This window comes from Etheostoma spectabile, unplaced genomic scaffold, assembly GCF_008692095.1.
Source record: "Etheostoma spectabile isolate EspeVRDwgs_2016 unplaced genomic scaffold, UIUC_Espe_1.0 scaffold00019292, whole genome shotgun sequence".
In the NCBI taxonomy this organism is placed as follows: Eukaryota; Metazoa; Chordata; class Actinopteri; order Perciformes; family Percidae; genus Etheostoma; species Etheostoma spectabile.
The window spans coordinates 616-26,021 of record NW_022604797.1 but is presented as its reverse complement, the minus strand read 5'-3'; the positions used below and the strand labels follow the sequence as shown (position 1 = coordinate 26,021).

At 38.2% G+C, this 25,406-nt stretch overlaps 1 protein-coding gene across 3 annotated transcripts; it reads left to right on the top strand.

The window, feature by feature from the left end:
* Positions 1-4,057: 4,057 nt before the first annotated feature.
* On the top strand, positions 4,058-21,904 carry LOC116684254 (uncharacterized). 3 transcript variants are annotated; one of them, XM_032510080.1, is made up of 14 exons: positions 4,058-4,283; positions 6,857-6,958; positions 9,809-9,947; positions 10,170-10,380; positions 10,700-10,804; positions 11,176-11,206; positions 11,350-11,421; positions 11,900-12,007; positions 14,628-14,689; positions 15,362-15,553; positions 16,510-18,385; positions 19,717-19,812; positions 21,118-21,162; positions 21,648-21,904. In XM_032510080.1, coding segments are annotated over exons 1-14 (3,267 nt in total). In that variant the 5' UTR covers positions 4,058-4,282; the 3' UTR covers positions 21,875-21,904. The 3 variants fall into 3 exon arrangements, with proteins under 3 accessions (XP_032365971.1, XP_032365969.1, XP_032365972.1); XM_032510078.1 differs by having other exon boundaries at positions 11,173-11,206; XM_032510081.1 differs by lacking the exon at positions 4,058-4,283 and adding an exon at positions 4,338-5,032 and having other exon boundaries at positions 11,173-11,206.
* Positions 21,905-25,406: the final 3,502 nt, after the last annotated feature.

Genomic DNA, 25,406 nt, shown 5'->3' with positions numbered 1-25,406 from the left:
TTGTTTCATTTACATGTTTATTAGAGCTAAAAAAGTCCCTAAACTTTTATCTGGATATCTTTGGCTTTTAGACTGTCGGTTGGCAAGTGAAAATAGTTTGGGCTTTTGGGAAATTTGATGGGTATCTATTTCTTAAGTCCTGGCACTTTATGTAAAGAAATTAAATTTATCGTTATAAAATTCTCAAATATTGATATTGTTATAGGCCTCAAAAAGCCAACACCAGTCAGGCTGGCATGCTGTCATGATGAGATTGCTAATTGTATTACAGTCTCAAGATCTTGTGTAGATCTCAAAGAAAAAAGTTGTAAGAGGTTAGCAGAAGAAAGAGAAAGATTCATACACAAGGCTCACTCTGCCCTGAGAGGAGGCGTCATCAGCCAAAACAGGTCAGTTATGTGTGTGTAGGGGCTTTTAACGTAACATGATGGGATTTGTCCATATCACTGGTGTATTTAATACGCTGAATATCTTAGTGAATCTACATTATATGGAAATAATATTTGATTTCTAAAATGATGGATAAACTTTCTTGTGAGCATTTTTTCTTGTGAGCAGCAATTTGGATTGTAATTTACATTTATGTTGATGGCTTTTAGATGTTCAAATTGGCATGGATGCTATGTGGCTGATGTGACAGAAACTGATGCAACAGAAAACAGTGGACACAGCATAAAAAAGGCAGAAACGAGAGGACAACTCAGAGGTAGTGTTACGTGTTAGGTAGGTAATATGAGAGCCACATGGTAATTCTAGTATTTTCTGCTTGCTTAGTGGATATTTGACATCTTTGGGTGACATTTTTGCTTTACTGTATGCTGAATAGGAGATAATAATGATAGATTGCCAGACCTTCCTTGACAGCGCTGCAGAGGAGGGTCTGGCTAGTCCACACAGCATTCCGAGACAGGAGAAAAAAGTGCTCTGGTGTATTGTCATTTCTTTAAACCATTCCCAATCGTCTTGAGCGGCATAAAGCACCGGACGGAGCAACAGAGCCGCTGCAAAATAGCCTCAAGAAGGAACTAGTTTTGGTGGAACGTGTACATTCAAAGGTTGTTTTAGTCATGCAACAGAAAACTCAGATTGGACAGATAGTCTAGCTAGCTTTCTGGATTTACCCTGCAGAGATCTGAGGAGCAGTTAACCATAGTCCTCGGAAATTGACCAGAGTTTAAAATGCCAACACAAAGAAAGTGGAAGTTGACGGACATCCGGCCAATTTGAGGGACAGGCGGCAGAATTTGGAGTATATTTTAAAAGCGTGGGATTTTAAACAGAAGTGATGCACAGTATGTTCCACTTAGAAATAGATTTTTACTCAAATATGTTGTAAATTGCCAGAACACCTGTTGTCCAATTACCGGTGTGTCAGTACGGGTCTGGCACCTTTCCATCATGAAGTGGCCATAATGTCTGCATCTGTCTACAGTATACTCTGCTCGCTCCATTATTATGCGTTGGAGACTGAAAGAATTGAGTGTTGCAAAGCACTGTGGCAGTAAAGAAGCAATATTCCATAAGAAGTATTTGCGTTTAATGGAGACAAATCTGATAAGAAATACATTGTGTATATTCACATTTTGATTTCTTCTTGACTAAGAACCTCATTAAATCAAATATCTTAGAATTACAATTTAACTCCGTTATTGTCAGTGATCACACTTGTATTACTGATCCAGAAAATCCCCTTAAACTATTCACATGGTACTTTTACACATTTCTGTTTAAACATGCTGAATTTGACAGGTATATTAAGAGACTTGACATCCTTCCTTTTCTTAGAAGAATTACTAGGAGGAAAAATAATTTTAGACTCTGTCTATACATCAGCGAACAAGAAACCACTTTATTGACTTAAACTCACTTAAAAGTTAAACTAGAAAACTCAGATACATTTATTTTTTTATAGAAAAGTGTAATGGGGCAATGTCCTGGGCATTGGCTAATGTCTTAATGAAGTATGGTATATAAACTAAAGTCTTCACAACTCCCTCCAAACCTTTCTGTAAATCCTCTTCAACACACTACCTTACATTATTAGATAAAACTACATTACCCCTTTCAGACTTTCTGTAGTCCCTTCATGTGTTTTAGGCGGATCAAATAGCTATCGGATGAAAAACAAGAAATGTCAATGCATCTGAGAAGCATTCGAGATGGATCAAATTTAGCAGCAACATCTAGCCAGATGTTAAAAACTGTCAAGTTGATTTTTTTCTTTTTCTTTTTAACCTTTTGAAATCCTCTATTGCATGTGTATCACGTTGGCCGCATGTTTGTGCGCATGCTTGTCAGTCTTTGTGTGCATGAACAGCATGAAGATGATAACATTGCTACTAGTGAACAAAACTTCACAGAATACCTTTCATTTAGTATCATTTAATACAGTATGATGCTCCTCTTTGGAGAGTTGTAGTAAAATGGTTCACTGGAAAAAAAAAAAAAATTCTGTTTCACATTGCCAGGTTGCCATGCAGATAGCTCTCCTATTGGTCAATGTCACATAACATGTCATAGAAGTATTCAAACATGCGAGGTGGCAATTCTGACGTACTCATCATTTTGTCATGAGGTATCCCAGATTTGTTTCCTTTTGTCTTCCACTACTCAGGGACATTACAAGACATTGTTGTAACGGTCAGTTTTGGGTCTGGACATCAGTGCGCTGATATTGTCAGTATTTGGTATGATGTGTACACTCACACACTCCAGTCTGTGCACTGATCTCTCTCCCTTTACCAGCGCTGAAGCCCTTTGGAGCCAATGTACAGTCCAAGCCTCTCATTAACAAACCCTTTTGATAAAAAAAAAAAAAAACACATTGACTTCAATGAGACGTCCCCTACAACAGACTGCAAACGGCTTCACCCACTATTAAACCAACAGCTGAGCTTTTTAACAACCATTATCATAACAGCATCTGTGTAACGCTGACATGACATGCTGTAATAATGATACAGCGCCTGTCCATAAAGCCAAGGTCCCCTTGTACCTCAGACTAATCGATGCTGTCATGGCCAGAGAGGTATGACCGTATTCTTTATTATAGGATAAAAACAGGAGAGAGAGCAGATGGGAAATTCTGTTTCAGACCAGGCTTCGACTTTACAGGACCTTTGGGACTCTAGAGCTGCGCGGGGCTCTGAGAGGGTTCAGCCTTTTGATTTTATTACCCCCTACTATGAGCTGCACTTACATTAATTAAACCAGGCCTTTTGGCCACATTCAAAGGGCAGACGTCTGTGCACAGTTACACACTTCTGCATATTTGTGTGTATGTGTTTTTCTTGTCTCTCTCCCTCACACACACAAAGATCATCAAAACTACTGATTTTAACATAACCTTATCTGCTGCCATGTTATCTTTGAGCGCACATCCACAAGTATGTGTGCAAAATGCAGCTGAGGGTTGGGCCTTTGACAGTAGGAAACAGATTGCATGGCAAACCAAAGATTTATTAGTAGAGTTTAATGGATAGAGATGAGTGGATGGAGGATTTAAATAAATTAACCTTCAGTGAATTCCCAGAGGCCCGGGGGAATGACAGACTGAGAAGGAATTTTCTCCTTGTCACCGATGTAATGAATACTGATGACATGATTCTGGCCTGAATGCACTACGTTCTTGTTCAAGTAAACATGAGCTTGTGTGGATGGACAGGAGATGCTGGGATGAATAGGAAACTAAAAATAGATTAAATGGACATTGATATTTTCAGAATGGTATTTAGGTGTGTGTGTGTGTGTGTGTGTGTGTGTGTGTGGTGTGTGTGTGTGTGGTGTGTGTGTGTGTGTGTGTGTGTGTGTGTGTGTGTGTGTGTGTGTGTGTGTGTGTGTAGGCATACATGGTTTACAAGACCAATTTTCAGGTTTACTCACCAGCATTACGAGACCAATCGGGTTACGGAACCGATTTTGATGGTCTCGTAAACATAAATCTTTTTGATGCTATAACTATTGAATATTAATTATATAAGGCATTATGAATACATGTGTGATTACATAGATTCTAGTGCTAACAGTTAATATAGTTGTTTTACAGTAATGGCCACCCCCTGCCTTTCTGAGGTTCATACATATTGGTCTCACAAGGCAGGATGGGTTTGTGAGACCAAGACGTGTGTGTCCAACAGCGCCCCCAGAGGCTGCAAGAGACATTGCAAGTTATACACGTTTCCGCGAAAATACACACAATGACGCGCCAATTTTACACACAACGCGGGAAATTCAGCGGGCTTGCAGTGTGGACATGCCGGGAAGACAGGGATGAACTTCGAAAAGTAAGACTTTCATATTTTATATTTTATATATATGACTGACAGCATTGATGGACTTAAAGAAGCTTTAGTTTATATAATTAATAATAATTTACTTGTGTAAATAATGTTAGGTCATGACTATTTTACTTCATATTTCTTACTTTTTTTTTTGTACTAATTATTTATTATTCTCTATTCTTTTTCTTATTGCTGGTCTTACATTCTATCTTATCTTATTGCCAGCATGAATGAATGTTAATGCTGGATCTGGATTCACTGGATCCGCTGTCAGCTAGCTAAACAGCGCTAGCTTCTGAAAGAGTAAAATCCATTTTGTTTAGCTAGCTAGCGATGAAGAGACTGACGGTGTTATGTCGATATCAGGGATAGCCCAGCTTAGAAAAATCTTGGCCACCCTTTCAGCCTCTTTGTGTGAACGCGGATGTTTCGACCGTCGAAGGAAAATGACAAGCGTTAATTTGATTGAAATAGAAATAGCACTTCAAATCCTGTCTGTGTTTTTAAACCGTTTAACAAGACGATCTTGAACGCGACGTTTGACTTCCAGTAAGTAGTTCCCTCCCCTGGCCTGAACCCCATTCCGCTGTGAAGCTAGGTTTGTGGGAGAGGGGCATTTTGTTGGTTTTGTGTTTTAAAAACAAACGCAGTGTCCTTTTTGTGTCACGGGAGAACGTGTCTCCCGTTGTTTGCATCTCGTCTGTTAGCCGGAGTGGAGCTGGTGTAAACGGCTTTAGCACTGCAGCTAGCTGGTAAGCTAATTCTGTCATCACAGTTACTGTCAGGGTTTCAGTCATATTCGGCGAAGCAATTGGCTTTTTGTAGCGGTTTGGCTGCTGGCTTTCGGACGCTCTGTTGTACATGGCTTTGCTCGCGAGCGATGGAAGCTGCGGAGGGGGACGTTTTAAAAAGCTTAACGTGGTTTAATGTACCTAAACAACGATCAATCATCACCATATTTCTCTCACATATTGCTCCTCTTTTTTGACAGTTTTAACTGGTTAAGAGGAGCAATATGTGAGAGAAATATGGTGATATAATATGTGAGAGTTAAGCTTTTTCACGTTAAGCTTTTTCCTTACATCCCTTAATGAAGCAGACTATGTCAGCTACCGTCCATAGGACTTTGGGTCCGATTTTTTTGACAGTTTTCACTGGTTATGAGGAGCATTATGTGAGAGAAAAATTTTAATAATTGATCGTTATTTAGGTACATTAAGCCACGTTAAGCTTTTTCACGTTAAGCCTTTTCCTCGCCATAGACACCAATGAAGAAGAAAACGTTAACGTGAGCTAACTTCTATAATCGTTGGATTTGAGTTTCGTTTTTTTGACAGGCTTAAGGGTTCATGACAAGATATAGCCATGATAAATATGTTGATGATTGATCGTTGTTTAGATACATTAAACCACGTTAAGCTTTTTCACGTTTCACGTTTTAGAATGTCCCTGCGGAGGCACCGCTTTCATTTGAGGGGTTGTGTTGTTTGCATACAATATTGTTGCTCTATATTCGCGAATTATCGTTAATGGGCATATAAACTAGTTTTGTACCGAGTTTAGACCTGGGTTCCATTCAAGAAGGAGGTTTAACAAACCCTGATGTCTGAGTAGATTTACCCTGAGATGGGAAACTAAGTTGTCGGTTTCAGAACAGCTGATATGAGTTGGGTCAATCAACTTGGAGTAGGTTCGATCACGCCCGCGCACAACCACAATAAAAAGGCAGGATGAATGGAGCCACGACACGATGTTACCATGGTAACAACCACAAACAAACTGGTTGACGGAAATACAGCAACATCATTAACCTAATTATATTAAATAATCTTTTAATTTCAAAGGATTTACATCATTAAATAATAATAATAATAATATAATAATAATTAAATAATAACCGACTGCAGAACTCATTTTTAATGGCTATTACTGGTTTGTGTCCAGGGAACATTACAAAAAGGTTTAAAACATATTTAAGAGCGGGTCACGCTGAAAATGTCGGGGCTTTAATATCATCTCCCAACATGACACCCTGCAAAGTAAAGCAGCTTTTTCATCAACGGGACCGTCGACACAAGAAAATGCCATATTTTTTGAAAATAAAAAGTTTTATATTCTGCTTAACACAGTTAATTTTACTGTTACTGTTTTTTCATTCATGTAGATAACAAACTGTGGTAAATTTCATCTGGTACAGATTGAATGAATGAATGAGGAAATGAAAGAGCGCTGTGTTAGAGAGAGACAGAGAGAAACTCAAAGAAAACCTCCTCCCGACCAGGTTAGGTTCACAGGCTCGGTTACCATAATAACTGACTCTTAGGTGGAGGTTTTCCTGAAACAAAAAAAGCCAGAGTTTCCCTCATCTCAGGGTTGGACTCAGAGTTTGTTGAACCTCCTGTCTGGAATATCCCTCTGGTCTAAGATTGAAGCAAATGTCATCATTGCTTGTCCCTGAACTGCCTGATGGCACGTCTGGCTTGAGCTGTGTCGGTGCCTAGCATAATACCAAACCTAAAATGAGTTTTGATAATGCTGTATATTTTTAAGGACTGACTTGACATAATATTTTACAGTGAGGCGAGGCAGACTAGACCCCATTTGTGATGCACAAAATCACGTAAGACTGCAGAAGGAGAAAGCGTTGTGTGTCTGGAGATACATCAACCCCATCAAAGGTAAGTTTTTGCTTTAAACCCTGTGTGTACTTGCTTAGTGTAATGGCTGGATTTGAGATTCGAAGATGTCTTTTATCTCAAAGCCCCCAAATCCCAATATGCTTGAATCTTATTAAATTCCCTTTTCAGTTTTAGTTTGTTTTTAGCTCAGTTTTAGTCATTTTTAGTCAATTGTGGTCAGATTTTTGCACACAGCAGCCATGTTTCCCGCAGTTTTGCTCAAAGAGGTTTGTCAGTCCACTGTCAGTGTAGATTTAAACACAGGAAGTGCTTTAAAATGACCTGAAACAATGCTAACTTACAGCTTCTGTATATGACTAAGATTCAGTATGGCTTGTGTGTTTTTTGTGTTTGCATGGTCATGGTTTTTGAGACCGGTGTTTGGCATGTGAGGCCTACAGTGAGACAGTGTGAACCAATACTTTAAGATATTAGACTTGTGTGTTTTTTGTGTTTGCATGGTCATGGTTTTTGAGACCGGTGTTTGGCATGTGAGGCCTACAGTGAGACAGTGTGAACCAATACTTTGAGATATTAGACTTGTGTGTGTTTTTGTGTGGCCAGTGATGGTTTATAACGACAGCGTGAAGCATACAAGGCCATGCAGTAAAATATAGTATGTCACATCACAGTTTTGCATGATTTTAAATATTGGCTTATGACAAAAGCAATTATAGGGTCAAATTTCACAATGTTTTCATCAGGTTATGCCTTTTCTCATCAAGGAAAAACAGAAAATATTGTGAATCTGTACAGTAATGTAGAGATATGTGATGAGTGAGTTAGCAGATTTTATGAATTTCACCTTTTTTTTCACATGATTGTCATTTTTTATCACGATTTAAATTTTTCTATCTAATAATTTCACTTTTTTTTTTACACTTGTTTTTATTAACTGTTATTCGTTTATTAATTGATAGGGAGAGGTGTGTTTGCATTGAAGCCAATTCATAAAGGCCCCCAAATCCCAATATGCTTGAATCTTATTAAATTCCCTTTTTCAGTTCTAGTTGTTTTTTTAGCTCAGTTTTTGTTGTTTTTGGTCAATTGTGGTCAGATTTTTGCACACAGCAGCCATGTTTCCCGCAGTCTTGCTCAAAGAGGTTTGTCAGTCCACTGTCAGTGTAGATTTAAACACAGGAAGTGCTTTAAAATGACCTGAAACAATGCTAACTTACAGCTTCTGTATATGACTAAGATTCAGTATGGCTTGTGTGTTTTTTGTGTTTGCATGGTCATGGTGTTTGAGACCGGTGTTTGGCATGTGAGGCCTACAGTGAGACAGTGTGAACCAATACTTTAAGATATTAGACTTGTGTGTTTTTTGTGTTTCCATGGTCATGGTTTTTGAGACCGGTGTTTGGCATGTGAGGCCTACAGTGAGACAGTGTGAACCAATCCTTTAAGATATTAGACTTGTGTGTGTTTTTGTGTTTCCATGGTCATGGTTTTTGAGACCGGTGTTTGGCATGTGAGGCCTACAGTGAGACAGTGTGAACCAATACTTTGAGTTGTTAGACTTGTGTGTGTTTTTGTGTGGCCAGTGATGGTTTATAACGACAGCGTGAAGCATACAAGGCCATGCAGTAAAATATAGTATGTCACATCACAGTTTTGCATGATTTTAAATATTGGCTTATGACAAAAGCAGTTATAGGGTCAAATTTCACAATGTTTTCATCAGGTTATGCCTTTTCTCATCAAGGAAAAACAGTAAATATTGTGAATCTGTACAGTAATGTAGAGATATGTGATGAGTGAGTTAGCAGATCTTATGAATTTCACCTTTTTTCCGGATGATTGTCATTTTTTATCACGATTTAAATTTTTCTATGTAATAATTTCACTTTTTTTACACTTGTTTTTATTAACTGTTATTCGTTTATTAATTGATAGGGAGAGGTGTGTTTGCATTGAAGCCAATTCATAAAGGCCCCCAAATCCCAATATGCTTGAATCTTATTAAATTCCCTTTTTCAGTTCTAGTTGTTTTTTTAGCTCAGTTTTTGTTGTTTTTGGTCAATTGTGATCAGATTTTTGCACACAGCAGCCATGTTTCCCGCAGTCTTGCTCAAAGAGGTTTGTCAGTCCACTGTCAGTGTAGATTTAAACACAGGAAGTGCTTTAAAATGACCTGAAACAATGCTAACTTACAGCTTCTGTATATGACTAAGATTCAGTATGGCTTGTGTGTTTTTTGTGTTTGCATGGTCATGGTTTTTGAGACCGGTGTTTGGCATGTGAGGCCTACAGTGAGACAGTGTGAACCAATACTTTGAGATATTAGACTTGTGTGTTTTTTGTGTTTCCATGGTCATGGTTTTTGAGACCGGTGTTTGGCATGTGAGGCCTACAGTGAGACAGTGTGAACCAATACTTTGAGATATTAGACTTGTGTGTTTTTTGTGTTTCCATGGTCATGGTTTTTGAGACCGGTGTTTGGCATGTGAGGCCTACAGTGAGACAGTGTGAACCAATACTTTGAGTTGTTAGACTTGTGTGTGTTTTTGTGTGGCCAGTGATGGTTTATAACGACAGCGTGAAGCATACAAGGCCATGCAGTAAAATGTAGTATGTCACATCACAGTTTTGCATGATTTTAAATATTGGCTTATGACAAAAGCAATTATAGGGTCAAATTTCACAATGTTTTCATCAGGTTATGCCTTTTCTCATCAAGGAAAAACAGTAAATATTGTGAATCTGTACAGTAATGTAGAGATATGTGATGAGTGAGTTAGCAGATCTTATGAATTCAATTTTTTTTTCCGCATCATTGTCATTTTTATCACAATTTAAAATTTTCAATCTAATAATTTCACTAACTGTTATTCATTAATTTATTGATAGGAAGAGGTGTGTTTGCATTGGAGCCCATTCATAAAGGTTCATTCGTTTTGGAGTACAGAGGAGTTTTGAAGACGACTGATAAGACTACAGCGTGGAATGAGTATACATACGTCTTCAAACACAAAGGAACGGAACATTGGTGTGTAAGCTGAATTGCAGGATGATATTCTTGATCAATAACAAAACCACTCATGACCCTTGTTTCCACTATGGGGGCAAATAGTGGCACCACGATGACTCTGTTGGCCCCCTAGTGCAAATGGACCTATGCAGACATTTCTGGGTAAAAGAAATGCTTGGCAATCATGTTCTTGCTTCTTAATCCCAATTTTGTTATGATATTTAACTCCTTCTCCTGTAGCATTGATGCTTCAAGTGAAGATGGGACACTTGGCAGACTCGTGAATGATGCTGAAAAACCAAATGCAAAAATGAAAAAAATAGAGGTGGATGGTGTACCCAGTCTGTGTTTGTTTGCCATTGTTGACATTGAGGAAGGGCAAGAAATAACCTATGACTACGGAGGAGAAAACCTGCCATGGCGTTCTTCCCAAAGGCATCAAATATCCAAGGTAGAGTACATGTGACCAATTGAATCTATTTAAAAAATAGTAATTAATAGTATATAATAAGAAGACTGCAGCATGGCATAAGATCTTTTTTCTCTGTCTCCTTTCTGTCTTCTATCCGTCCTCTCGGTCTCCTCTCTCTGATAGTGATATAATATAGATAATTTCTTTGGGGCCGGATACAAATGAAATGCAAGCCAGAAGTTTGATATGTCAGCTCAATTTCAATTTCTGTATTTCAGCAGCAGATGTTCTACATTAAAATAACTGCCATGTCTCCCTCTTTCATTCTCCTCTGGTTCTCCCTTTTCCCCTCCATCAGCCTATGGCTCCAAGTACAGTAGAGAAACCTGTTCTCCACACACCAGTCGTCTCTCCATCTACAGGCGACATACCATTCCTTTCCTCCACTGTGCTCCCTGAAGAGGTTTGTTAGTACATTTGTTGGTGTAGCTTCAAGTGTTTTAACATGACCTGAAACAATGTTCACTTTCTGCTTCTGTATAGGATTTAGGTTTGTTATGGTTCCATAACCCTTGTTATATGTTTTGTGTGCTTATTCATGGTGTTTGGGCCAATTTGCCACAGTAGCATTAGACCCGAAAGTACCATAGATCTCATAGGTACTGGAGATGTAATTCTTCCATGACTGATGGGTTTTCTCTTTCCTCTTCTCTTGTTTATCCGTAATCTACTCTTTTATGACTGATGTTTTAGAAATGGCTGTGTGACCTTTGAGTGTTTTAACTGTGGTTTTGCTTTATTTTTCCACATGGAAATTTGGTTGGATAACAGCAGCAAGCCAAGAGGCCAGGGGGTTGCAATGATGGTAAGAAATATTTATAAAAAAAACATAATAGAGGAAGGACATACCAGGCAAAACCTTATAATAAGTAGTAAGTCATTTGAGGGGGATATAATACATAATTTACACAATCCAATTGTTTTCATTTTCATTATAATCTATTTAAGATTTTGAAGAACAGAGAGGAAGGAAGAGAAGAAAGCAAGATAATTCAGGAGGAATGAGGAAGAGAGAGACGGGTAAGAATTGGCATAGCCATTGTTTTCTTCTTTTTTTCTTTCTCCTCGAACTTTTATCTTACTTTTCTTTGGATTTATTTGGTGGATTTTATTTATTTGCACTATGGACACTAGTGAAATTGTGTCTGCTCTGGCCTCACTGTTTTTCACGCTTATTACAGCTGTGTCTGGGGAGTCTGTGTACAGCCATGACACTATTCTTTACACCAGGGATCAGTTGACGCTGCTTAACACAGCGGTGTTGTCTCAAGACAGTCCCAAAATCCCCCTGGGATATCAATTGATAACATTCAAATTTACATTCAAATTAAACTAGAATTTAATAAACAATAAAACCCCAACATCCCAGAGAAGAAAACATTCTGAAGATTTGAGCTGGCATTGCAAGGCTAGATTTCAGCCCCCTAGAGGAAGTAATCAAAGTACAAAATTCAAATCTGTATTCACAAGATAAATTTCAATGTGTTTTTTCTTATAGATTGCAAGAAACATCGTGTTGTGAAAGAGAACTTGGGCTCATTTGAAAAATGCTCACTTTGCCGTGGGCCATTTTCTTCATTGAAGTGGTGGGGGCTAAGATGTGAAGGTTTGTATAAAAATTCTAAGATCAACATGTTGCATTACACATGTACACTGTGTTTGCCTGTAGAAAGACAATCCCCTCACAATCAACAGACTTAAAGTTGTTTTTAACACGTTTGTGCCGGATGCTTCGCGCCGACACATTACATCTTCCGCTGGTTACTGCATTGCGCAACTCTGAACCTCCTGCCGGCTGCTGCGTGGCGCAAAGGATCATCCAGCACTTCTTCATCATCATCATCATCTACCACGTCCTCCCTCCCAAACTCCTCACTATCTTCCACCTCAATGTCACTGTCCTCGCTGTCAAAATCTTCCTCTGTCATAACCATTTTCTTGCTTGTCTCTCAAAAATTCATAAACAAACGCACATGTATGTCTCGTTGATTGACATGATTTTCAGCAAACTACGGTACATTTTGGTGGTCACATGGCTTTAAATAGCCAACAAGACCCGCCTCATGTGTATTTGAACCAATGACGTTGTGTTCTCTGATGCACGCGTCATGAAAAGACAGGCGGATACAAAATGCTGCACCACGCAGCAGCCGGCAGGTTCAACGCAGTAACCGGCGGTAGATGTAATGTGTCGGCGCGAAGCATCCAGCAGAAATAGGTTAAAAAGCGAATGAAGCCTTAAAATCCTCATCATAGTTTAAAGATTCACAAGTGAACATGCATTAAGAAAACTGCACCCATTGTTTTCCAAATCAAAAAATTAAGGAAAAAACATGAACTTTGTTATTGTTATACAGAAAAGTGAAGAAATCAGATATTAGGCTGTTCAATGAGTCAAGCTATTGACTCTGTGAAAAAACAAGTGGCCCACATTGCAAGATGAAGGCCCTGAAGTACACCAGGGGCCTCATGTATAAACGTTGCGTACAAACAAAAAGTTTGCGTACGCTGGTTTTCACGGACACTTTGTGATGTATAAAAAATTACCTTGATGGGAGAATGTGCTGGCCATCACGCAAACTGTTGAGCAGTCGCTGATATTCCATAAAAGTTTGATCATTCATCTGGAGAATGTTACACATGTTAACCTCTGTTAAACATGAGGACGGAAAATTGGACAAAGAATGACATCGGGGCGCATCTACAGGCATTTCCATATTAATTTATAGGAGGAGGTAAGGCGGAGTCGGTGGCTCGTGCCCGTGCGCTCAACTTCGCGTTGATTGTGATGTATAAAGGAAATGTGCGCAGGACCTGGCGTACGCCCGCTTTTATACATGTGAATATTTTTGTATGTAAGCAGAGGTGGGTAGAGTAGCCAAAAATTGTACTCAAGTAAAAGTACTGTTACTTCAGAATAATATGACTCAAGTAAAAGTAAAAGTAGTCATCCAAATAATTACTTGAGTAAGAGTAAAAAAGTACTTTAAAAAAAACTACTCAAGTAGTGAGTAACTGTTGAGTAACGTCTGATTTATTTCTTAACACAAGCATCAATCAGACCGACAAAAATACAAAATAATCATATTTAGGCGAACTATTGTTCATCCAATCGATAAAATAAATTAAAATTAATTTATTAATTACAAAATAGCTTAAGTGAGAGACTTGTCACATTAAATTTGGATGGATACTGCATGTGTAAAACATACCGTATGTAACCTAAAAGACAAAGATCCACCTCTCCACAGCAGAAACTAAAACTACCGCTACGTTTCCTCAGGTTAGATGTTGAGTTGTTGAACGCTCACATGTCCGTTTGTTTTGGTCGACACAGAAGACGCCGCACAATGTAGCTGCTGTTTCGCACTTTTCCTAAGGTAACCACCTTAAGCGGAAGACTTTCTCTCTCTCTGTCAAAATAAAACATTAAAATGAGACGTACACTGGGGTAAAAACAATGACGCGTAGAATACCAAAGAGGTAAAAAGAAAAGTAACGAGCTCCTTGTAGCCTGATGTAGCGGAGTAAGAGTACAGTTTCTTCTTCACTAATCTACTCAGTTACAAGTAAAAGTATAGTGATTTAAAACTACTCCTAGAAGTACAATTTTTTTCAAAAACTTACTCAAGTAAATGTAACGGAGTAAATGTAACTCGTTACTACCCACCTCTGTATGTAAGTACTCTTTTAATGTTTTGGCCATACACCATCTTCTGGTATAAAAACTGCTAAATCTTTTATACATGAGGCCCCTGGAGTTTATTAAAATAACATGGTGGTTTCTACTTTGCTGCTTCTGCTGTAAACATTGTCAAAATCTGGCGCAATGCACTGAGGAAAAATAACTAGTGGTCTTCTAGCAACACTGGGTGAGATTTTGACGATGTTTACAGCAGTAGCGGTAGGAGCACAGTAGAGGCTGGGGTTTGGCAAGTTTCATCCCAAGACCAAAGCGAAGTGGCCAGCCACCACCACACACCACAGCTAAATCCCAGCGATGCTGTCTACCTGCTGTTCGACACGCTGTTGTGCAGCATCACAACAAGGGATCCATGGTGTTGAGTGGATGTGCCTGGCCATCTTGCTCAGGTCTCTGTGTGGAATGCACAAAATTCCTCCTGTTTTCCTCAACAGTAGCACTGACGAGCTGTACATATCTTTGTAGCTTCATTGTGAAACATTACAACATTAATGCTAACCTTAGTATTTTGTGGTTTTAACAGTTTGCACCACTGTCTGGCATACATACTGCTTTCACTCCAAAGACAAAAGACAAAAGACTTTGGTAAGTAGTTATTTTGGTAACCCTTTACTGGAAGCAGTATCCATAAGGTTTTTATGCCACCTACACCTACATAAGCACTAAGAACTGGCATAAAAAGATATTTATTGAACTGCTTTTCCAAAAGGTTTAAAGTGTTAGTTCAAATAGTGTATTCTGTGTCATGGGTAATAGATTTGGTGTTAACAGTGAATGTAACAAAATGTATTCTCAAATTGATGTCACCAAAATAATTCTTTGACTGTGGACTCTCACAGATGCTGATACCTCTATTTTGATTTTAAAACAAAACACAAATTACATTTGAAATTGTATGAACTTTGAAAACATCAGTAAGGTGAAATACCCTAGCAGTCAACTATACCAAAGATGTAATGGCAGCATCCTCACTGACTTGTCATTATTTGTTAACCACGTTTCCAAAAATTGCCGTTCAATTATGAGTTATAGAATCAAATTTCACAAGGTATTCACCATTGAGCAAAATGTAAATATTGTGAGTCTGCTCAGTAAATGTTCTAGCTAAATATGTTCAGATAATATTTAATGTGTGTGAGTTGGTAGATCAGCTCAATTTCAAATTCAGTATTTCAGCAGCAGATGTTCTACATTGAAATAACTGCCATGTCTCCCTCTTTCATTCTCCTCTGTTCTCCCTTTTTTCCCCTCCATCAGCCTATGGCTCCATGTACAGTAGAGAAACCTGTTCTCCACACACCAGCCGTCTCTCCATCTACAGACCACTCAACTGTCTCTCCATCTACAGACCACACACCAGTTGTCTCTCCATCTGCAGACCACTCACCAGTCGTCTCTCTATCTGCAGGCAACACACCATTTCTCTCCTCTACAGTGCTCCCTGAAGAGGTTTGTTTGTACATTTGTTGGTATAGCTTCAAATGCAAGAAATTCTTTAACATGACCTGAAAAGATGCTCGCTTTCTGCTTCTGTATATGACTCATGATTTGATATGGTCCAATAACCCTTGTGTGTTTAGCAGTTAGAAGCACTATTTTAGCACAAAGACTTCCGTGTGTTTGTGATAAATAAATCGATTATACATCGTAATTTTTTTTAGTTAGGATGATGTTGATAAAATGAAATTGCTAAATCAAGATTTTCTTTTCAACTACTTGAGCAACCACTTAATTACTTCAGCGACTGACCTTTGGTAACATATCTACCACTTGACTTCAATTCACTGTTAATAAATTAAGCGTCGTCGTACTTTTACTTATGTACTGCGGCTTTAACACAAGGTGAACGACACTGCTCCATCTGCTTAAATTACGCTTCCCCCTCCTACCCATAGTTGTAGTATGTTTACCACCGCAATTATCTATCTAATCTAAAATAACAGGAGAAGAGAGGTGTGGAGTTTAACACTCTCTGACATGGAATGACTGGAAACAAAACTTCAACAATAAAAGCCAGCAAACAAACAGAACAAAAATAAAAGTGAACGAGCAGAGTATGAGCATAATTAATTAGCCATGTGCTCAGCAGTTAAACTATAGTCCACACAGTGGCATTTCTACAACATTTGTTGTCCCTAGACTGCTTCCACATTCATTATTTTGACCGCTTTGAGCAACTTATGTGAAATAATTTTTCTCTTTTGTTATTAAAATATTTTTCTTTTTAAACATTTTGAACAGTCCTAGTTTGTGTGTGTGTCTGCGCGCTCAGTAGTGGTTTATAAAAGCACAGTGAGAAACATATGAGGTCCAGTTGCTTGTTGCTTGTTGATTGTCATGTAGTGTTTATTACAGGTGTTATGTATGCCTTATGGTTTCTTTTATTTTCCTTGTATTTTAATCAGAATAAAAGTGACTTCAGTGAAGAGGAGCTATCGGATGATGTATCTGATCCAGAATACGTTCCAGGCTCAGAAAGTGACACAGAGGATGAGGAACCAATAAACAGCTTGGCAAACCCAACATTACAGGTCGCTGAAGAATCACTAATGGATACCTCTATGAACTGTAATGTCACAGATGACACCCCTAACACTGGACAATCTTGCACCAACACAGTACCTTCAACCAGTGTTGTAAAAGCAGGACAAAATTTCTGCTTCATTTGCAAGGATTTTCATTTCAAAATAGCGCGGCATTATAAAACTCACATAAAAGAGAATTCTGATGTTGCATATGCCCTTAGTCTCCCAGCAAGCTCAACAACTAGGAAGAAGCTTCTAGAGAATCTTCGCAACAGGGGAAACTTTGAGTATAACAGAGATGTGCTGAAAAAAGGAAGTGGTCAGCTCAAAGTGAAGCGCAGAGCCAAGAAGGTTGAATGCAAAAAATATGAATATTGTATCCATTGTAAGGGTATGTTTTTGCGACCAGAACTATGGAGACATATGAAAAGGTGCTCCTCCAAACCAGAGGAACAGGATCATCAAGGAAGAAAAAGAGTGCTCGGCCTAGCATCTGCAATCCAGTCAGCATGTTCAAGCACAGTTGATGATGGGGTGCTTAAAATGTTAAGCCATATGCATGACGATGTCATTGCAAGTGTTATTCGTAATGACTTCTGCCTTCTTCGGTATGCTGACACCCTTTTCGCAAAACATGGACATGACCCTTCAAAACATGACTATATCCGCCAAAAAATCCGTCAGCTGGGAAGATTCCTGCAAACCATTCGCAAAAGGTCTTTAATCCTAACCTTAGAGGATGCCATAAAACCAGGTAATTTCATGGAAGTAATTGAAGCAGTAAAAGAAACAGCAGGATTTGATAAAGAAAAGAACTGTTACAAAACTCCAAGCCTTGCACTTAAAATTGGACACTCACTGTTGAAAGTGAGTGACATCATTCATTGTCATGCTCTTATGGCTGGAGATGACAACTTGATTAAATCCTCAAAGGCGTTTCAGAAGCTTTATACTGCAAAGTGGTCGGAGTACATATCCCACTGTGCCTTAAGCACCATTAGTGACCTGAAATATAACAAAACAGCCAAATTACCGCTCACTGATGATGTAACGAAATTTAACAAGCATCTTGACAAAACTGTTGAATCAGCAACTGCTGCATTGAAGAAGGAGACAACAGTGCAGAACTACTCCAGCCTTGCAAAAGCCGCATTGACCAAGATTGTCCTTTTCAATAGAAGACGTGTTGGGGAGGTCTCAAAGATGAAACTGAGACACTTTCTGGAAAGAAACAAAGAAACAAACACCCTTGATGAATTGGGGCTGTCAGAGTGTGAAAAGAAACTCTGCAACTATTTTGAGCGTGTTGAACTAAAAGGAAAAAGGGATAGAAAGGTAGCAGTGCTGCTGACACCTAAGATGGTAAATGGACTCAACATTATGATTGAGAAGAGGAAAGAATGTGGTGTCCCAGACCAAAATGAATACTTGTTTGCTGTACCAAATTGTCTGACTTACTACAGAGGACATCAGTGTCTCAGACAGCTCGCAGATGAGTGTGGTGCCAAGAGGCCAGAGTATCTACGATCAACTCAACTGCGCAAAGACATAGCGACCACATCACAAATCCTGAACTTGAAGAGCAATGAACTAGATCAGCTTGCTGATTTTATGGGGCACGATATATCAGTACATAGACAGTTCTACCGTCTGTCAGAGCCTACCATACAGAGTGCCAAAATTTCCAAGTTGCTCCTTGCACTGGAAAAGGGAAAGATGCATGAGCTTAAAGGAAAATCTCTTGACGAAATTGAAGGTATTAAAATTCTTATGTTATTTATGTAAAATGTAGACCTAAAGGGGTTATAGTATGTATTTAAAGAAATCTTGGTTTTAAAGGATCTTTAGAGGGCTTCATTACTGGAGTTTTATAGACCATGCCTTTTGTGAATCTTGTGGTTTCAAAGTAATTAATTAAGCTATCAGGTAAATACTTCAGTAAATACGTAACTTTGCTGTCACACTAATGTAGGTCATTCAGGCGCCGTCCATTTTTCTTTGTTCAGCTTTGAGATGGTTCCACACCTTCATCAGAGTCCAGCTGTCTTGAATGAATTGGTTTGATTTGGATTTTCAATGAACACACTTTTTTAAATAAGACCTTACAGTTCATAGTGCATATCAGAACAAAAATGAAGTCAAAAGAGCTGAAGAAAAGGCCTTATTAAGGTCATTTTTTGACATGAAGTTTTATGACATCCTCAGCTTCAGTGTTGTAGAGTTCTGTAATTCCAGCTAGTTTGCTGGGGTCACAAAGAAAGTGTTTTGCTTGACAAAACAATGTGTTCAAAAGAGTAACACATTTGCATCACAAAACCGGTGTCCTGACCCACAGTTGTAGCACCACCATTGATCATTCACTCCACCTCGCAGCTACAGCTTTTCCTTTTTCTTTATTTGTGGCCCCAGCAAACTAGCCGGATTTACAAACTTCAACAACAAAACCAGGACAGAGGTCTGCTCACAGGACGCAGTGGGGGAAAAGTCACCTACACTGATAAAATGCGGTGCGTCTGCATCCAGTAAATTTTCAAAATAATAACCCTGTGCCAACATCCTGATCGTATTTCACATTTGCCCCTCAAACATGAGCCTATGTCATAAATTGGTGAAACAGGTCAGATTTTTTTTACAAGGTGACTTATTGAGATCAGGTGAGAAATGTAATTTTGTGGTTTCTGTCCAGAAAGCCCCAGCCTCTGTTTCCGTGTGTTTATTTACAGGCCAGTCTTGCGTAGTCCAATGTGGCAGTGACATTGATGTACAATCCCCTGGACAACACAGCATCTATGAGACTATATGTTGGACAGGCAGTATGTAAAATATAGCAGTAAAAAGCAGTATAGGACATGTTGGCACAGATTGAATTTATTATTTATTCATTGAAACTTAGATTTTATCATCACGGTGATCTATTAGTGGGAGGTATTCCAGAAAGTGTGTTCATTGAAAACTGACTTGATCCAGAAACGGAGTCAGTTACCAAAGTAACATTGACATAACGCTCCAACATTCAGATATTACACAATGTAACCTTTTTAATTTGTTTTTTAACCAAATTAAAGTACTTTCCCATTATTTGTCCAGATGTCACAGATGATGATGATGAGAGTGAGGAGGAACAAACATTCACAACAAACATTCACAACAAAGCAGAGGTAGATTGTCCTCGTGAACTGAACGGTATGTACTTTGAATATGATCTATAATGTTGGTACACATAGTACATACTGCTGGAAACTAGCTCTAGACACTCTCCATTGATTAAATTATTACCTATTCCATCATTTATTTTTTTAATCTTGTGTAGCTCCTGGCCACTTTACAACAATGGCCGCGTTTCCCGGATTCAAACATTCTTAAGGACTTAAGAATCCTCTTAACCTCCTAAGCCCGAGAGCCCCACTGGCAGGGGGAAATTCATAACCTTTTTTCCAACTTCAAATTTTTCCCAATTTCAAATGACGTCCCTAAAACGAAACTTTGTCAAGATCTGTTTTATTAAAAAGATAAATGTCTCTGTTTGTTCATGTCACTTTAATTGTTGCAAAATGGGACAAACTGACCACTATACACAATAACAGATCCCTATTTAGCGCCTGTGTTTCGATACAGTATTGCCACTGAAAATATTGCGATGGTTTATCGATTTTCCCCACCCCCACACCTAGCTAGTAGCCCACTGTAAAGTTGAGGGTGGCCTTATATAATATTTAAACTGCTCTATTCCAGTAGATACATATATGTCTTGGCAATGAAGTAATTAAAAAAAATTAAAATAGGCTATTTTTCAGGCTGGTGCCTGTGCACTGTTAGAGTATTCTGTGTTGTTGTTACTGTCTGATTTTGATCAAACCTTGTATATATTAAGAATGTGTCCCAAAACCAAGGCTAAATCTAAGAGAGTTGTTTTCCTGGATTTAGTCGGATTTGACACAGAATGACCCAGCTGAATGTCATTTGGCTCAAATCCTCCCATTTACATTGATTCAGGCAGGTTTGATTTTGAAAATAAAACTTGTGTATAAGGTGCTGTAAAAAGTTTTAAAATGGGCATTGAAAGTGCTTGAAAAGTGCTTGAACTATAATAAAAACCATATTGTTTTGGAAGCATATAAAACTATTTTGCTGACTGAAGCATAAACAATGAACAGTGGAAACGGCCATATTACTTATGGTCTTCACAGGTTGCAGATAAATGTGAAACAGCCATCTAAAGACATATTTGACTGAAAATCACTGGAACCCCGAAACTTTTCTTGGATCAGGAAATGAAGTTTCAATACAATGTATACCTATATGATCTATTTCTGCTTTTATTGAGCTAACTGATGTTGGATATTAGTGTTTATTGAACCTCAGTTCTTGTCCTCAGTTATATAGTACTAATATAGTAAATAATATTCAATTCCTTTCTTTACAAAATTGAACAACAAATACTTTTTAATAAAAGGCATCTACTATGCTCTTCTGTTACACATTTTTCAGACATGGACACTCCTGATGCAGATGGACTCCCTCCTGTACATAATGGTATGATCAAGTTACATTATAATACGTATCAAGTTTATAATATCCAGTGCTTAACCTTCAGTTAAGTTTCTGGGCCTACAAAGAGGTCATCACCATCATCAGATCAACATGCAGGGACAGAGAGACAAACAGAGAACAACAAAAAGAGAGAAGTGGGGTTTTTATGTTCAATTTGCAGAGGAAAAAAATCTTAATGAAAACGCTGGAAATTTATAAAAAAACGTGAAATATTGCTTGAAATGTTTTACGGTGGAAGTGGAAAAGTCAACATTTTAATGAACGAAATATGCAACCTTTTGCAGTGGAAACAGTTTTACGGATTACAGACACACGCATACAGGAAATACGTCATTTACTACAATTAGTAAACAGCTGGCAAAGTCACTTTCACAAAACCACTATTAATTGTCATGGTTAATTGTTTCTATCCGGATGAAAGTCGTAGCCAGCCATACTAACAATTATGTCATCCTGTTTGTTTTCAGTACGCAAAGACAAGACACGAAGACCATGGACCAAAGCAGAAGAAAAAGCTGTGCTGAGACATTTCAAGTCTCACATAATTAAAGGTCATTTAGCATCAAAGAAGGAGTGTGTGGTTTGCAAAGAATGTGAACAGCCAGCACTGAAAAATAGAACATGCCAAAACATTAGAGACTTTGTGAGAAACAAGGGGCTGACTTTTAAGCGCCAAAACCGCCACCCACACTAAAAAACAATATGTGTGCAGCCAGCGTTGTGACGATAAACAAAAATAATTTTCAAATAATAATCGTTATATTATACATTATATATTATTAAGTGTAATTTTTTAAAATGTTTTTCTGGGAAGTTGCCGGTAACATCTGGCGGGGGGACAGCCAATGTAAATCAGCCTCTGGCTGCAATTGGGGTGCAATAATGTTGTTTTTTTTCCAATATGTTCAATGTTGCACATTGTCCCTTTGAAATAAATGAATTGAAATTGAAATCTCCTAATTGTGAAAGTTAATGTTCTCAAGAATAGTTACATCAATATGCAATGCTACACAAAAAATTTAAGGCTTCAAATAGCCCGTGATCAGTATCGGTTATCGGCCCAAAAAATCCTGATAGGATCACCTCTAACGTCGACTACATTTTTATGGGTGAGTAAGGCTCCAATACAACAACTGGTGCATTTGCACTCCATTTTTTGTGTTGTCTTTTTAGACTATATCTATGGTGTCATACAACAGCTTGTGTTTGTCAAGTTTCTTACTCTTCCTTAACATGCCAAACTTGAAAGGCCTAGAAAAAAACAGATTACGTGCAGGAAACTCAGTTCATTTTCTTTCTTTTCTGAATTTATTCACTCAGAATTGTCTATTTCAGGTTGATAACCTCAACCAATCAAAAGCATTATCAGCTTCTAAAAACAATTAGAAACAATATTAAACAATCCATTAAAAAAGCACGATTATCGTTACTTTACGTGCTGTTAGAGATTTTAATCATGCAGCCCCATACATCAGTGGAGAGAGTAGACATGAGTCCAGGATGTCTTGCGTTGAAAATGTTTATTTACTTGATCAAGGAGAAGTGAATGAATGATCAGTACACATTAAGTTCTGATGCTCCTTTCAATTCTAAAGTGTGTGTCCTCTGGGGAAACCAAACAGATAATGCCAAAAGTTTGAGACATGCCCAAATATGGGCAGATCCAACACATCTACAATATACAGAATTTACTATACCGGTCCATAGACAAAACTTTGCTTAGATGCCCGTCAGGACCTTTGTCCTCCATCCAACATAATATCAAACCTCTGACTCCAGTAACCATTACCTCATTTAGGGAAAACAGTCAATCACATATCTGGCCTTGGCTGCTCACATTGAAAAAGTAATGGTTGACATTCAGTCATTAATTTGTCATCCAATTATTAATCTAACTCAAAAAGTTTTGTTATTTTGGCTAAAAATTTCATAACAAATTAAAGACCACTGAGAATGAAAATAACTAAAAATGAGGATTGTAGTGGGTCTTTAAAAAGGTTTTTAAGAGATTAAATATAGTACTGCATTATTATAGGTCTTGTAATGTTGGTCAGTCCTCTTATACCGTTACCTGGTTTGTGTGTGTGTGTAATATGTAAACAGACCTCATAAACACTGTTGGTTTCACAAACCACCATTTGTGTGACCCCGTAAGCCTGTGATATGTCACATATTTTTCTAGAAGAAAAAATATGATTTTGAAGTCAGATTTGTGTTCTGCATGTAAAACAAAATTTTTTGATATGTCTTTTAAGTTTACCAGATGTTGCGTTAGGTGTGGTCTCATAAACCACTGCCACGCAAGAATCTGCAAATTGGTCTCTTAAACCACATATGCCTGTATGTGTGTGTGTGTGTGTGTGTGTGGTGTGTGTGTGTGTGTGTGTGTGTGTCATATACTATGATAAAAGCAGAGCAGTGATGAGAAGGCAGATGTTTCATTGAGGGCAGTCATTGTGAATTCACAAAAGGCTTGTTAAAATAGGCACACTCAATCCACATCCCATTTGAAAACCTGCGTAATGGTAAAAGATAGAAAGTGACCTTATAAATTGAAATGTCAGTGGGGATGTGGTAATACTGAAAGTTAAAATGATATGCTCTGAATATGAACATGGTGATGTTTTGTGAAAAAGCCTTATTTTGTGATGTGTGGCTCAGTGGTGAAGCGGCCGCCTGCAAATTGGAAGGTTTGCGGTTCGATCTGGCCCTGCAGTCACTGGAAGGTCCTGGGGCAAGACACTCCCTGAGGTGGGATAAATATGTGTGAGTGATTATGATATGGCAATGGCCATAGTGTGTGAATGTTCCTGTACCATGTAAAACTTTGAGTATAGACTAGAAAAGTACTATATACTGTACAAGTCCTGACGTAAACTATGGTTTTTGATTTCTTAGCAGTCCTTTATGAAAAGCTTCTTAGTAATTTAAGACGACCCTTTAGACTATGGTCATTCTCAAAGTATGGGCAGTCTTCAGTTCTTTTTGTGGTAGGATAATGCCTCATTCCTAATTTGTGTTAAATACACTACAGTGCAGAAAGTGACAACAGAATTTCAGCATTTTCTGATTTCCTTCTGTTTTTTTGTGCTGTATAAAGGTGTAATTTGTGTTAGCAATCTACAGCAGCTTCAGCTGTCTCAACAAATGATGATTCATCATTTTTCATTTTATGTACAAGACTTTACTTTGCACAAGGCTCAATTGTCTCCTTTTAAGCCTATATTTTCTCATTCATGGCAGTTTACTACTGTCTCAAGAAGTGGTCTGTACTTTTGAACTTGCAAGTACTTTTGTAGAGTGTTACAAAAAGAGTGTGTAGGCGTGTGTTTGTGTTTTAAGCCTATATTGCAAAGGTGTCATTTGATAAGTCGTTACTACTGGCCTCAAGTGTCGTCTCACTGTTATGACAAGTGACTGTGGTGAGTGTGATCACTGTGTTTATAAAGAGTGTGTACAACTGAGATTTGTTATTCTGTATTCAGAGTTCCTGGTGGAAAGAGTCAAACTGCAACAGCAACTGTGCCAAGAGTAGACTCATGCTGGGTGTACAGCTGACACCATGAGATTCAACTCTATTCAGAACATAGAAAGAGGACCTACAACATCTGGGTGCCTCTACTTGTCACCTTATTAGCATGAAAAATTACGCTGCATTGCCAAGCATATTATTATGGCCCTGTGCATACTTTTAGCATTTCCCTCTTCACAAACCAACACCATTGAAAATTACAGATAGGGCGGTTTAAAAATATTCAATACCAATCTAACACCGTGACTTTGATACCATTCCTTAACAACACATTTTTTTCGCTGCAATTTGTTTTTTTTATTTACACTATCAGTGGGGATTTCGAGTGTTCCGTTTTCTAGAAGACTGAACGCATTTGTAAACAAACGTGAGGATCATTCATGTGTTTTACAGGTTGCTTGGCCAGCTTTGCCATATGTGCGAAGCAGAATGTTTCGTCCATGGATATCAAAAACTAAAGCGCAGAGCAGGAGCCTGTGATGCCCATAGTGACAACTAGTGGCACCAAAGCAATACTAGCCTATTAGCTGACCTGATTACTAATAGAGTAAAAATAAAGTATTGGTGGAAATCCGCCTCATAAGGCATAATTACAAACAGCACATGCTGTCGAAAAATGTTTTTGTATTAATTGTAAGATTGTGTAATAATTTGGTAACACACAGTTTGAGTTATTTTCTGTCCATCTAAATAA